At 36.7% G+C, this 16,522-nt stretch overlaps 1 protein-coding gene across 1 annotated transcript; it reads left to right on the forward strand.

Moving 5' to 3' along the window:
- The first annotated feature begins 1,346 nt into the window (after positions 1-1,346).
- On the forward strand, positions 1,347-6,178 carry arl14ep (ADP ribosylation factor like GTPase 14 effector protein). Its single transcript, XM_023952643.1, has 5 exons — positions 1,347-1,573; positions 2,686-2,881; positions 2,966-3,091; positions 4,705-4,745; positions 5,613-6,178. Exons 1-5 carry the CDS (start codon positions 1,503-1,505, stop codon positions 5,839-5,841), a joined length of 663 nt encoding a protein of 220 aa, XP_023808411.1. The 5' UTR covers positions 1,347-1,502; the 3' UTR covers positions 5,842-6,178.
- The last annotated feature ends 10,344 nt before the right edge of the window (positions 6,179-16,522 follow it).

Genomic DNA, 16,522 nt, shown 5'->3' on the forward strand with positions numbered 1-16,522 from the left:
AACAGCAAGTCGCTCTGGCACTTCTAGTGGCAGGTTTACTAACCACAGCTCTTTAAAAAAAAAAAAACTTTATTAACACCGATGCTAAAGAATCCATCAATCACACTACTGGCCTCTAGTGGCGCTTCTGGATGGATTTTAACTGCTTTTTAAAAGAATAACTGTCTATACAGCTTTTGCTTCTTCTTTTTTTTTATTTGTAATGGCTTTTGGGAATTATTTTAATATCCCCAAAAAGGGTTAAATTGGATTTGTAAACAGTTTTTCGAAAATAAATTGAAATTAAAAATACTTTGTCTTCTTTACAATGTTAATTTAAAAAAAAGGAGCAAAAAAAATTAAAAAGGATTTGTAAAACATTTATGGTGAAGTTACTTGTAGCAACATCATACAAAGCTGTTGCACTGCTGAATATTGTTTTATGAAGAAATGTATAACGATAAAAAGACAAAAATAAAATGTTTTCCACAAGAGGATTTTTATTTCAGGTTATCAAAGTCTTCTTAAATGATCAGCCACCCAAGAATATTCCATCAAAGTAAGAGTTAGATAAAAAAATAAAAATAAAACATAATAATTGTTTTTGGTTATTATGGATTGATTGGTTGGTTGGTTGATTGATAGATTTCAAGCATTGTAGTCAAAGCAATAAAGAATGTACTCAGATTTATCACACTTATTACAGATATTATGAAATGCATAGTTAAAATAAAAAAAGCTTGTGTGTTTAATTTAACCCACTACTTCAATTACGTTGTCAACAATATGTTTCGACACAACCAAAAGTCACTGTTGTTGCAGGAAGAAAAAAAACTCTTAAAGACAAAGCAACTTGGGTCATACCAACTAAATATGAAATACTACAGTCATAACCTCTAAAGCGCTTAATGTTGACAATGTTATACTTTTACATTTTAGAAACTAAAATTCTGCAACACACATGGCCTGGTGTTTCCTAACCTGACCAAAGTTTTGTTTAGCTTTCTCAGTTTTATTTTATTTTATTTTATTTTATTTTATTTTATTTTATTTTATTTTATTTTATTTTATTTTATTTTATTTTATTTTATTTTATTTTATTTTATTTTATTTATGTAGGCCTGTTAGGCAACATGGAAATAAAGCACGATGAAGTGTTTTGGGTAAAAAAAAAAACGTTTTACAAATCAACACAAAACAATAATAATCCTAGTTTACTTAAAATTTGTACTTTAGTTTTAAAAAGTTACAATTAAAAGGCATTGATTAAGGCGTAAAAGAATACTATGTTGAGTAAGAATGAGAGGACGCATGCGCCCTCACAGTTGTGTGTAAACCGCCGCTAGAGGGCGGACTCTCACTCCAACACTTGTGCACACCATAGGAAGTTCAGAAAGTTGACTTCCGCCACAGAAGAAGAAGACAATTTTTTTTTTTTTCCCGTTTTCCTTCTCTGTTAACTATTGCGGTTGTGGTCAATTCATAGATTTAAATGTTTGTATAGCTTTCATCTAAAGGAAAAAATGCCTGTCATTTGCGCAGCAGCAGGATGCAACAATAAATTCGTCAAGGGATCGGAAATACGATTTTATAGGTACGTTTTTTTAACTATTCTTTTTCTTCAAAACATTAAGCTTGTTTGTGTTTGTATCCACAGACGACTTCGTTTTAAACATCTTTTCGGCATAAAAAATACAACAATAAGGACACATTAAATGAGGTTTTCTCCTCACATTACAGTTCTTTAAGTTTATTGTGATATATTAGAAGGACTCACATGATGCTGCGGTGTAGAGCAGGGCTCTGCAAGCAACCCGAGGCAAAGGAGCCACACGGCACGCGGCCGCCTTATCCCTCTGTTGGCTCTTTTGGTTTGAAGTAAAAAGCTATGGTCGTGAGTTTTGTGGTTAGATTTTTAAAATGTCAGAAAGTAGATAAAAGTGTTGGGAAAAGGTGTAAACTGCAGTCAGAATATAGGCTTCTTTGGCACAGCAGTGAGTGTGTAGTTGCTGCTCTGAGGCAAAGTCCTTAATGCACATAACTGCATTCACATGTATGTTTTCATTTTATATTCTGCACTGACATTTTTGCGTTGGAGTTGGCCATCTTGCATTTTTAATTCACATAAATCTGCTGCAGCAGGAGGATCTTATTTGGCACCGGGTGTTTTATTTTTAAAGGAATTAGTATTTACTTCTGTCAACAAATACAAGTAACAACATAAGACTGGTATAATCAAATAATCTTAATATTTAAAAGCTTTATTTTGGCTAAAAGGCCACAAAACATCGTTAGTGTTTTTCTAAACGGTGAAGTGGGACTTATTAATACAAATTCCCACTAAAGTTGCTTTTATAGACCAGTGGAATATTTAAGTGAACCTGTTGATTTTTTCTTTTTTTTTCTTCTTCTTTTTTTTTTTTTTTGCAGTAGCAGTGTGTCATATTTATGCTATCTATAAAAACATACATTGTAGGCTAATTTAAATATTTAAATCACATCTGGCCTAAAAGTCTTTTAGGTTTTGAATAAACAAATGTACACGGAAAAATGAATAATAATGAAAATCCACACCAAAGAGGAGCTAAGATGGATCTTTCTCATCAAAATTGCCCCAGAGTTCACTAAAGTGACGTCTCCTGGACTTTGTTAGCTGCTATGAAGCTGCAGCTTTTACGTGTCCGCCATCTTTCTTCCCTTTTTCAGGTTTCCTCTGAGTAAACCTCAACTTGCCAGCAAATGGGTGCAGAGCCTTGGAATGAAGAATTTCATCCCCACTTCCAACACCTGCCTCTGCTCGGAGCATTTTCGAAATGACTGCTTCAGGGATTATAATGGCAAGCAGTTTCTACGGGAAGACGCCGTACCCACCATATTCACCCAGGGGCAGGACTCGTCAAAGGTGGGCTTTCCATCGAGTCCAAAGCAATGTGTGTGTTTTGAACTGAGTGGCCCCGTTTTAAAACCACACGTCTTCACTCTGCAGATCGAACTGCGGAAAAGAGCGGTCGTGCCGAAAGAGTCAAACACACCAAATCAGATGACCACACAAGCAGAGAGAGAGAGGGCAAGAGAGAGCGCCATGCGGCGGGAAAAAAGGGGAGGATTCAGGGTGAGTCTTTGTGTTGGATATATACACCTGTTGTAATCACTTTTTAACATCTGCAACTTGAATGTTGAGTAAATGTTGTTCGCTTTTTCCCACACAAATCAAAACTCTGCCTGACTTTTATTGACTATCACTTTAATGAAACTAATGTGACATTTGTGTGGACTGCAATGCATTACTGCAAAAACTGTCCATGATGCAGAGTATTTACACTATCAAGAAGATTTCATCTTCTTTTCTCATCTTTGATTATTTTTTTTAGGGGTGTAACGATTAATCAATGAATCGATTTATATTCTACTATCCAGCCAGATCGATTTGCCTGGGGCCGCTTGTTCATCAAATGGACCTATAACATTAAAAAAATCATATCAAAATGAAATAAATTGATTCTATCGATCTTGGAAAATGCCGTTTGGATTGAGGTACAGTAGATTCATTTGACTAAAACGTAAAAACAAGCAGCTGCATGACAAGGACAACAGTGATGTCAGTAAAAAATGATTATTCCAGTCTAATGTGTGGAAGCACTTTGTGAGAGTGTTCAACTAATTTTCCCTTTGAATCATTTTGATGTGGAAGAACAACAGTGAGCTGAACTTTAGGAAACTAAAATTTGTAAACATATTTAATTTACACTTGATTACCATAAAGAAATACAAGGAATGTGGAAAACTTCAGCTGCACTGTTCAGTACCAGATATTTCTCTCTGAGTCACACTGGTTGAAGTTTTGGCTTAAGATGTCCTGGATTGATTTTAGGTAATTGAATCAGATCAAAATAAACAAATATCAAACATGAATCAGATCAGAAACCACAAGTTCTGATATGAATCGAATGGAGAAAACGAATCGTTACAGCCTTAACCTTTCTTGACATTGTTATCCACGTATTGCTTGATATCTACAATGAGTTTGATAGATCTGTGTTTTGTACTTTTTCCTTGCAGTATTGTTTTTTAATGGTTGAAATACATCAATAAAATCAATTAAAGGATCATAAAGTGTTGAAAGTAAAGTTTATTTAAGGATAAAAACGGTTGCGATTCCATTTTTCTTAAGGATTTGATTCAGTTTCCCTTTACTTTTACATTTTAATTTTGTATTTTGTATACATCTATGAAAACGCACAACCAGTCATGTACGCAAACAGAAAAGGAATTTTTAATATATTAATTATAATTTCTTATATTAAGGACTAATTAAAAGAAAAAAATACAATACTTTAAAGACAATTTTGTTTTACAAATTAGATTTTTTTCTAATGATTACAATTTTGATGTTAGTTATTCGGTGCATTTATATCCAGCCTTTTAGGAAAACGATGTCGGCACTTTAATTAAGGTTATTGAAATGTTGCTGCTGTGAATTTGTGACGTTGGAGGAAATATATAAGAAATTAGACTAGATATCTATAAAATTCACAGTCCTATGTTTTTGCATATTAACGTAGTTTATTAATACACCCATCAAAAGCATCATTAACCCCAGTTACAGCCTAAAAGACTTACTAATTAAATCATGGGACAGACGAAACGAAACAGAGAAAAGAGCTGCCATTTGAAATGTGTGTCAGTGACAGCAGGAGTCAGATGAACGTGCTGCTGTGGTTTCAGGGAGGTCGAGGAGGCCGAGGAGCCAAGCAGATGTCCGACAGGTGAGACCCTCGTACTACACCCATGTCAGAATGTCATTTTTCTGCTTTTACCAGTAAGGCTGATCAGTCCTTACAGTCATGCAGATGAAAGGTCTCTTACTCTGACATCTGGGTTTTATGTTAAATACATGATTCTCTGGAGGACGGTGCGTTTCTTCTCTAGAGCCGCCATTCTCACTATTCTTTACACTTTAAAGACCCACTCTGTTGAAAATTGTGTTGTTTTTAACTCGTTCTTGTGTCAATTTGACTGATGGAGGACATAGAAATACAAAAATTAAGCTTAGAATAGCATTTTTGACTATTTCTTTGTGCAAATCGTCATGAATCAACTCAGAGGCATAATTTTGATGCTGCCCTGCAGAAACTATGTTCTAGAAAATGGCACAGGTTGTTTTTTTTTTACTTAAAACTGTAAAATGATAACAAATGCACCACTGGGAACACTTTTACAATGGATCAAAAGAGGATCTAAGTGGGATTTTATTCTTCTGAACCATTTTCTTTACTGTCTTCCCAAAAATATGATGGAGAAAAAAAATTATTCTCCTGTCACAGATCATTAGAAGTTTGGATTCTCCTTTGAGACCTTGAAAGTTACATTTCACCTCATATTTAATCTTTCTAATTAAATGAAAGGCAAAGCTGTCCCGAGGTTTCCACTGTCTTCTGTAGTGCAGAATTAGTCGACTTTGCCAGAATGTGTCATGTAATGCTCGCTGGGTTCACTTTACACTGTCCTAATGTGAGGTGTAAATAAGACAAACTCATTTTAGGAAAATCTCTGAGGGGATAAAAGGTCTAAAAATGGTTGCATCAGGGAGAAAGCACGCCACAATGTGTCACTTTGAAATTTTCACCACGCAGGCCGAGTGCTGCGGCCAAGAGCAAAGTGTACGACAGCAAAGGCCGGCTGCTCTCCAACGGCAAGGACGTGTGCGACTGTCTGGACGTGGACTGCATGGGCTGCTTCTACCCTTGCCCCGAGTGCGGATCGCGCAAATGTGGCGTTGAGTGCCGCTGCGACAGGAAGTGGCTTTACGAGCAGGTGGAGGTGGAAGGAGGAGAAATCATTCGGAACAAGTTTGCCGTCTAGAGACTTTTGGTTTTCGTTCCAGACTGTTTGTGAAGGCGGGAAGTTTTTCCTCCTCCTGAAATCTGGTGAGCGGTTTCAGAACCCTGAAGGTTTGTAAAATAGATATACATTTTCTGCATTTTTGATCGATACTTTGGTTTTTTACATTTCTACTACTAATATGCTTTACAGACGCACATTAATGAGCAAAAACTGAACTATAATTGCTCCAAAGACTCCAGTAAACCCACCCAGTTCTTGAGTTATTGCAGAAGACAAACAAATATGAGAGAATCTTACAACATAGGTTGATATTAAAATGTGTTTCCTTTGTTAATAAAATATGTTCAAGCTTTTATTTGGTCGTTCTGTGTGAAAAAAGTTGAGACTAAAGATTTTCTCACAAAGTTCTTAAAGCTGTTTTTCCACATCGTGCTTGTCTTAGGTTTGGTCTTGACAGCAACAGGTGTGAAACTTCAAAATAAAATGTTGCTTTGGGAAATCAAAAGTCCTGTAGTTACTTGTGAATTAGTGAACCCTGAAAACATCTAAAAGCGAAGTTGTGGACTTCTGGAAATTGCTGAGGTCAGGGGTCTGCAGCCTTCAACAATCTTTCCCCGAGCCATTCAGGTCAATTTCTCACCGACCAAAACCCGTTGTCATTTTTCTCTTCTTAAAAAAAATAGAATTATTTGTATTTATCTCATTGTTACTGTAATAATAAATATAACGCAACATGATTTTGCATAATATAGAACATATAAACATAAAATCAAAAATGGCCTTTTTTTTAATCAGGAAATAGTTCATCCCTTTTGACAGAGATTCATATGACTTCCTTTCAAAATAAAAGACTGTGTCACATATGATCATTTCAATGCAGCAAATGTATTAGTAGGTGGTGTAATGTCAGCAGTGGTTTGAAAAAAGCAGTTTATTTGACCATTTGTGGTGCATCTCAGTAAAAAATGTGTTATTCTAACTAACAAGATTTAAATCTAAGCTAATTAAGAGGTTTTTTTTAGTTACTTTGAGTTTGAAGCAAAATAGAAAATCCGCCTTTTAATCTGGTGCAGCTTAATTCTGGCTGCGCTTACTGACCTCCAATTGATTTTCTGTGGTACACGGCGCTCAGAAATCTATCTAAATGTTTTTAGTTTGACTTATTGTTTACGAATGACTTGAATAAAGTGAGTTCATTTTTTTTACTTTACTATTTATTAATTTTTACTCTACAGTTACTTTTTAAAATGACGTTTTTTTTAAAAGTAGAGAGCCACCATGGAGGGGTTAAAGATGCAGGCCCCTCGCTTTTGTAGAGGACTGACATGATTTCCAAGGATTTCCAGATGATCTACTATTTAAAAGTCTGCCACCCTCCCTTTTCTTTTCTTTTACTCTTAAAAGAATCAAACTTCCCTGTAATTTCTAATTCCTTACCTTAGTGGTAATCACATATTTAGTTTTTTATTTCTAATTTGCAAAAGCTAAGCATGAATAATTGAATCTTTTCCGCATTGTGACGTCCGGCGGCGTTCACCCTGCATGACACAGCAGTTCCTCACACTGCTAAAAGACAAAAGAGTCGCTGAACTCCTCGGGGAGGAAATGTCTCATTTATCCACATTCTGAGGTCATGCAACCCGAGATGAAGAATTGCCCAGCTCCAGGAAGCTGCGCCTCATAAAACTCATGCACCTTTGTCAGGCCATGAAAGTCACGTTCTGGTCAAATCTTAACTTGCCTGAATCGGAATGTGTGCAGGTGTTTCACAAAACCAGTGTAGGTAGTTTGATTAAATGTGGGCTTTTTGGTTCCCTGCTGCCTCTCATGGCCAACTGCATTTCATAGCTCATTGGTAAAAGGTGTGCCATTAAATTAAGCCTATTAATATTTATAAAAGGCTCTGGGCGAGTGGATGCGAACAAGTCGTTTATCAGAGGAGCAGATACACTCAAGAATTATTCACGGCTTACAATACGTCCCCAATGGCGCAGCTTGAGATGCAGACAGAAAACCTGGGAATAGAATAAACCAGGGATCTGCAACCTTTAATGCAAAAAGAGCCATTTGGTCCAGTTTCTCACAGACCAAAACCCACAGAGCGGAAAAGTTCCACTCAAAGGTTTAGGAAAAAATGCTTTCTTTTTGTTTTGTGGCTGTTCAACCATTCATTTATTAAATGTGGCTTTTAAATAATCACAATAACAAAATTGTAACTGTGTTAGAGTTTATATATATATATATATATATATATATATATATATAAAACAATTTATCTTAAATTAACTTTTAAATTTATTATTTTATGACTTTGGTGCACCATCGTCCCTTTTTGGCTTTTATTATTAAACATTTAACAGCTTCGATGTAGAATTAAATTAGAATTAAATCTATACATGTAAATGTATAGACTAAATGTAAATAATCAAAGAATAGCAACTACAAGACACTGTTTGGGAACAGAAGAATATGGGCTACATATCTATTTGAATCACAACAGATTTAAACCTTTTACCATTTTTCAATTATCTGACATGGTAAAAATCCAAAAATAAATGCTAAAACTTGAAAAACTAAAAAAAATAAACCAAAACTATAAACCCATTATTGATTAGCATTTTTTCTTTAAGGCTAAAGCGCCACAATGGAGGAATAGAGGAGCTGCATGTGGCTCGAGGCTCAGCTTGCAGACATCTGATCTGAAGTCAGGTTACAGCCTCCCCAGCCGCTATTATTGAGCAATACTATAGAACCTCCACTGAATGTGTACTTAAAGGGTAACACGAGGACAAGATGCTCTGTCTTAGGAATTGTTAAAAGGTTGAAACATTTGTTTCAGAATGTGTTCAATAGATGCGATCAGATGTTGTGTGATGCATCGAATGCAACACATTTTAAAAACAGAATGACGACTTTTGAAGGGATTGCTGTCAGATTTTCTTTACAAAGTGAAAAAGAAAAGCCTCTCAAGTTGTCACACAATAGTGTGAAGCATTTTTTGGTTATTCCAACCTTCTGTTGCCAAGCAAGTATTTTATATGACATGGATTTGAACCTTTAACCTTCCAATCTCAGGGCAGACACTCCACCATGAGCCTACAAAGCTACAGGTGAGTCACCATAATAATGACCTGTTTACATCAAGACGCGGTCAAACTTTGGCCACGTCAGATACAGTTTCAGGCTGACCTTTCGAGTTCATTCTCATACAGAGCTTTGCATCAACTTTTGTGCATTTTTTTCATAATATTTTGAACATTTTCTTGATGCCTTTAAGCTGCTCCATCACTCACACCCCAAATGATCTCCAGGGACATGAAGCTGGAAACCTGTTCAGAAGCCTTTTAAAGCATCCTTCCTCAAAGTTGTATAATTGTTTTCATATACACGTTCACAGTGAAGTTTTACCTTAACCCAATAACCACTCGTATCATATTTGATACATGCATTTCCGAGACTCCCTATTTCATTAGGTTAATCCAAACGTTCTTTAAAAGCCCATAGTGTATATATAACAAGGTCCATGTTTTCTGTCCTGTAGTTCATCATTATTCCACTAGGGGCAGTAGAAGGGCTTTTCCTGCTCATTTCAAAATGGCTGCTTCAGTGAAATCTCTAAAATATTTGATGGGAAAAGTTTTACTAGTTTTTTTAACTTTACGGGGAGAGTAACTTATCTGTAATTAATTGTTTAAAATGACTGTTGCTGAATCTGCTCTAGTGAAAGAATGCACAATTTGTTGACTATGTTCCTGATACTTGGAGATACTTATTCATGCATTTGTCTCCAGTAGGTTAGACTACTGTAACGGCCTGCTCACCGGCCTCTCCAAACGAGCTGTAAAACAGCTTCAGTACATCCAGAATGCTGCTGCTCGAGTCCTGACCAGAACCAGGAAGTATGATCACATTAGTCCTGTGCTCAGGTCTCTGCACTGGCTCCCTGTACCTGAAAGAATAGACTTCAAAGCAGCTCTGCTTGTGTACAAGTCTCTCCATGGCCGAGCACCAAAGTACATCTCTGACATGTTAGTGCCATATGAACCATCTCGTACTCTGAGGACCTCAGGGGCCGGCCTCCTGATGATTCCCAGAGTCAGAACTAAACAAGGGGAATCAGCGTTTCAATATTCTGCAGCTAAAATCTGGAACAGCCTCCCTGAAGTCGTAAGACAGGCCTCTTCTGTGTTCATGTTCAAATCTGGACTTAAAACATTTCTGTTTAGCCGTTTATATGACTGAAAGGTCCTATCTGCACTTTTCTTTCCTTTCTTCCTTCTTTTCTTTTAAAGTAAATTTTACGTTGATTATTTCTATGATTTATTGTGATTTTAATGCATTTTTCTGTTTTGTGAAGCACCTTGAATTACTTTGTGTACGAATTGTGCTATACAAATAAACTTGCCTTGCCTTGCCTTGCCTTGCCTTGCCTTGCCTTGCCTTGCCTTGCCTTGCCTTACTTTTAATACCTGTTCCTGGTGAATACTCAATGCTGACTGGCTACAGGGTGACATTAATAATGAATACCTACAAAAGAAGTTTTGCTCACATACCCCAAATGCCCTAAATCATTGTGCTGATCTAGACGCCATGTGGGCATCGTAGCAGCTGAACATTAACTGTATGGGGGATAGCAAACCTCTTTCTTTTGCTGCTACTAAGTTACCATGACAATTCATCGAAACACATATCAAATAGTCTTCTTTTTGTAAAAAAGCAGTTCAAACCTATAAAATTACAAGATGAAAATATGAACAATTGATTGAACACTTATTCGTTTTGTTAGTGACCATGGTATAAGCAACATTTTCGAAATGTGCAGTCGTCCATTAATTTCTCATAATGCACACTTCGTCACGCATCATCCCTAACATTTACGTAAGGGATAATGGCCGACGAAGTGTGCATCGTCAGAAATGAACGCACGCTGTGGAAGCCTGAACCATCTGACGTGCATTGCGTTAGTTTCTAACAATGCACAATTCGAAGGCCGTTAACCCACTTATACCGTGGTAACTTACAAAAGAAAAACATCAGAATCAAGTTTTCAACCGGACCATAGTACAAATTTTAATACTCACTCAGCAGCCAATTAGAATTCAGTATTTACCCGGACCACGGTATAAATCATGTTAGAAATGTCTCAATGAAATTTGAGACAGTGGGTATCTAGGCTGTTGTTTATTTCTCAAAAAACTTGTGTCAATATTTTTAGATCTTAAACAACATTGTTGTGAACGAAATCTCACCAAATCACCCAAAGTATCATACTTTCTAAATCTAATTTAAAAGATATTGTGGATTTAGTCAAAGGGTCTCATCTCAAATATATGGAGCCCTTAAAGGGCCATTGCAGGATAGATAATTTGGAAGTAAAAAAAAGAAGCTAACAGGTACCCGATACAAATGGGTGCGCACCTGTTAGTTTTTTTTTTTACTTAAATTTTTGTTTACTTAATTTTTTTCTTTTTTTTTTACTTCCAAATTATCTGTCCTGCAATGGCCCTTTAAAGGCTCCGTACAATAAAAAAAAATTGCAGTTTTTTTTTTAATTTGTAGTGGGCTTTACAGGTTTAAACACTTATCCAGGTTGTTAGAAACTTTAGGTAGTTCACCAAACTCTGCTTACGTCATGGTGTCCAGTTCCTCCCTCAGGCAGAGGAAGCAGAGCGGCAGACCAGACAACAACGTTGACAAAACGTCTCTTTAAATATTGGCTAAAGAAGTCATCAGGAGGAGAGCAGTGAGCACAAAGCTCCAGGGATAAAAACAAGCCAGTATCACAAGGCAGTGATGACCTGAACGGATGGAACTGTCAGCAGATATTCAGCCTGTTGTATTGACTCTGGGCAGGAGTTGAGAGGGAGGGGTCCGCCCGTTAAAGGCTGGAACTAAATCTATGGACTTCAAGGTTACCAAGAAGGTCTTTGTGGATCTTCAGAGAGCATGAATCACTGGGGCTGTCACTGATGCTACAGTGATGTACCCAATGAGCAGCCAGATTCTCATCGAAAAATCAATGGTGCTGAAACAACAGGGAAACTTTTATCTAGACAACCCAACTTTTTACAATAAAAGTGTGCTTTGTGGAAAAAATACAAATAGTAGAAATTGACCAACACGGTAAACATGAAGAACAAAGAAAGCTGACAAGCAAATTTGCATTTTTAAGACAATTTGGATGAACACAAACTGCAAAGGTGACCTAAATTCATTTGGACACCTTTTAACAAATCAAATTGATCTATGATGACATTTTTTTACAAGCTCCTGTGTATTGGATACTTGTATTTTCCCAAATAGCTTTTTTTATTTTCTGAATTAACCCCTAAAGAGTGATTTGTGTCTTAAACACCTTTTTTCTGGAAGCAAATAAACTGGGTCTTTTGTTGCTGTGTTTCAGAATGGAGAAAGCCACTTGGAGAATCCACAGAGACACACTCAGACCTGCCTACAGAGCTGCAGTAGCTCATTAGAAATTTGCCTGTGTAATGTGCAGGACCATTGGCATGTGTACACCCCACCCCCTTTCCCCTCCCTGTTACTGAGAGCTCACTGTTTTCATGGTCTCCTGCTAGCTTTCAGCCTCTCACACCTCCAACAATGCAACAAAAAGGCGAGAGCAATATTGGAGCTATCTAACTTTACAGTTTTGAGGCAGATGCCAGCTCAGACGAGGAAAACAAAGATGCACATGGATCTATTTGTCTACAAGTGGATGCATTAGAATGGCAGGGAGCTTGTGGCCCGACCCGCGTATTTTCTACATCACAAAAACAATATTTTTTAAACAGTATTTTCTCGTCTGCTCGTGATTTACAACAAATTGAATACATATATACTCATAAATGCAATTTTAAGCTTAATTGTCTTAATATATGTCCTCCCACCATCAGAGAAATGCCACAAGAACATGTTAAAAACACCAAAAGCACAATTTAATCGGAGTGGGTTTTTTAAGTACAAAAAACAGCCAAACACTTGAATCATAAATAATGAATGAAACTTCACAAAATGTGTATTAAAACATTCAGGTTATTGAAGTTGGTGAGGTATAACAATGATGCTTTGGTGCAATTTCAAAGGTAAAGATCTACCTCCCTCTGGGACAGCTGGGTTCTTGTGTCACTCACATTAATTAAGCCTTCACTCTAGACCAATGGCTAAATTCCCCGCCTTCTTTTCTCAATCAATCAAATTTCTGCTATTGAATTTATGGAAGTTTATCTCTCTACATTGTAGATCAGGGGTATCCATATCCAGGCTTCGAGGGCCGATGTCTTACATGTTTTCCAACCATTCTGCCATTGAAACTCCTTATAAACACACCTGATCCAGGTAAACAGTTGATAATACAGGGTTTCTGGAAAACTAGCTGGAGGTCGGCTCTGAAGGCCTGGCTTTGGGCACCCCTCTTCTACGGTTTTGCCAGCCCTTCTCCTCCCCATTCTCCACCTGGACCGTATGTCATGGACTGGCCTCAACCACAATCAGCGTCTAAGCTCTGGGGTTTATCCATGTATGGTCCGAGTTTATCCCGCCAGAGTAAAGACGTCATCTGTCCAGAGGCTAACCGCCAAAGGACTGTGGACTATTTCATGCGCATTTTTGTATCACAGATAAATCTTTATTCTTCACACTCCTGATGCCTCTCTTTACTGGATCAAACATTTACAACAGTCTGGCACTGTGGATCGACATGAGTTAGTTTAGAGCTTTAAGGGCTTTTTTTATTACTGTTTATTGTGCACTGATGGTTGTAGAGTCTCCATGTAAAACTTGATTTATTTTTTAATTATTACACGCAATAACACACAAATTTCCACTCTGGAAAGTTTTGTAACTGTCTTGAGCTACAACTTTGAAAAGACTTTTACTGCAGTTTCAGAGTGTTTGTTCTCTTGCACGCTATGTTCCTCCTGGCATATTAAAACTCTTCAGCCCAACAAACTGTCAGAAAGTCCAAGCCTTTGCCAGTGATTTTCTTCTTCTTCAAAGACCAGTCTGTGTTTTTGGTGTTTTTAACATGTTCTTGTGGCATTTTTGTGATGATGGATGATATTTATAAAGAAAATGAAGCTTAAAATTGCATTTCTAAGTATTTCTTCATTCAAATTGTTGTGAAGAAAAAATCCAATTTAAAAAAGATCTTGTTTGTTTAGTATAAAATAAACTCGACGGGCCACAAGCTCCACCCCATTGCGATGCATCCACTTGCAGGCGGCTACACACTGTATGCCTCAAGCTTTACAGGAAACTATCAAAGTCTCATATTTGACCAATAACCAATGTGATGTAAATAAGCTTTCCAAGAACAGTATTTAGAATCAGAAGATGCTGCTGCCCTCTGAATTATAAATTCTGTCATTCCAGTGCAAGAAGTTAAACAGGTGAAAAAGTCAGTTTGTTGGGAGCCACTTGGCAGTTTCACAAGCCCCTGGATAAAGGTGGAAGTCCAGACCCTTTCCAAAATATTAGATCATCAAAAGAGTATTCATTTCCAAAATTCATTAAAAAGATACATTTTTATAATATATATAGATTATAATTTTCTGCAATCCTGTTTTGTGGGTTTCATAAACTGGAACCCCAATTTATGTAAAAGAATAAACAAATAAATACTTGAAATCAGTGGAACCTGAACCTATATTCTATGAAAGTTTAATCTTTTTTAATGGAATTCTGACAATTAGTACTGTCCTCCATGGAGTCTTAATTTTTCCAAATTCATCTGTTCTTTTTGAGAGAATACAATAATGGAAAAGAGAAAGGAACATGGTTGACACAGCCTGCAATTGATCAGCCTAAAACATGGACACATAATAAAGTTAGGAACAAAACTATTTCTGGTGAAAGCGAACATCGAATCCAATGGAAGGAAGTGAGCTCCTTCCTTCTGCCTGGAATCTGCTGCAGTACCTTTAAAAAAGTATTTAATGCCTGATTTCAAGTTTTTGTATTTAGTTGCTGAAAGAAGTAAAGGAAAAGTCACCAAAGTCATGCTGAGTTTGAAATAAAAATAACAATCATATAAATCATAATTCCTCTGACATTTGCTGAGCTGTTTCTGCATTTTCTGAAGCGAAAAACTGCACTGATCAACAGTTATGTACTGAAGGATTTTAGTTTTTAGATACACTGCAATACCTTTATTTTCATTTAGACTTGACAGAAAGGGGATCTGGTCTTGCGTTTGGCTCATCTGACCTCCTGCTCTTGGACTGAGGAGCTGATTCACAGTATTACTGCCCTTTGTGGGTCAGTTACTCTGGTCAGGACAAAAAAGGGGAATTATCACCTGGACTTTTGATCTTTTTTGTTAGTCTTTTATTTACAATTAACCTGCTGACATCACGGTTTTCCTGTGGTTTAGACAGACTAGTTCTGTTATAGGAAAATGGCTCATAGTTCTAGCCCACAGCAGTCCTGGACTGCAAGGAGCAGATTGTTTTCAACGTTTTTCTTTTTTAGTGCACATTTGAAAATTTCGTCCCCGCCACAAAGTCAATAACTCACCCAAATTTTAATGCACTAGGTGGCAGATACTAAAAAAGAAAAGAGGAAAAGATGACACCACAACAAGCAAATATGTCAAGAAAATAAATTGGGCCAAAATCTCTTTTGGTTCAGTTGTTCCGCTCTGAGTATGGAGCATATTCAGATTGAAAACAAACCGAGATCACCTCCAAAGATCCGAGAGCGGTCCCTGGTTCCGGACCAGTGTCCACTTGGGTGCATTCAGACTGATAATCTGTTCTGGATTATTAGGTGAAACGAACTCTGGACACATTTAGTTTCTCTAAAAATGAACCAGTCTGAAAACACAATAAAACTCCTCCTAGGGATTTTTATTTATTGCCTTCTAACTCCTCAAACATAATTGGGAAGCTATTTGGGAAAAATGTTTGTTTTAAACCTTGTAGATTTTGAATGGCGTTAGTGTAGGTAGAATTTTCTTCTTGCTCTGACAATTTTTAGCAAAATATTGTAAAAATGTAATACATGAATCGCTGGCTCAACTTGAACCAAATGATAAGACATACAAATGAATTGTTAGAAAGTTAACAAAAAAACATCTGTTGCCAAGGAAATTCAAGAGTTTATGTTTGCTGATTCTTGTAAAAATCACATAGAAATATTTTTCACCCCTAGGCAAACAAAACCTAAAATGGTTGCTATGGAGGTAAAACCAACAGAAAATCCGTCTTTTTTGAAAAAAGTTTTTTTGTTTTTGTTTTTTTTAATGAACCTGTCATTTGCAACTCTGGCCAGGGTGACGAGGTAGAAGGGAACAGTGAGAGACGTGTAACACCCTCTAAGCCAGCGGTTACACCTCAAAGGGGGGAGTTGAAGACTAATTTGAGTTGAAGACTGGGTGCTCAATAAAGCTTAAATATCTTGGTAGTCAAAAAAGCACAACAACTAAAGACTTCTGCATAGTTGCTACGCAGAATGTAATTGTGAATGTATCACATGTACAAAATTGTAAATAGAAATACGTAGATCATCAGGTTTTGTAAAAAAAAAAAAAAGGGGGTGGGATCACACAAGATTTCTCTTCAACCCACCCCTTTTCAAGCACACTGTCTTGTTTTATCTGTCTTTTTTAAACTAATGTGTTTATTTTCATTTGTGTTTGAAATAAAGAAAATTGAATTGAAATTGAATTGAATTGAAAAAGGGATTAACACAAAACCTA

Source organism: Oryzias latipes, chromosome 3 (assembly GCF_002234675.1).
Source record: "Oryzias latipes chromosome 3, ASM223467v1".
Taxonomy (NCBI): domain Eukaryota; kingdom Metazoa; phylum Chordata; class Actinopteri; order Beloniformes; family Adrianichthyidae; genus Oryzias; species Oryzias latipes.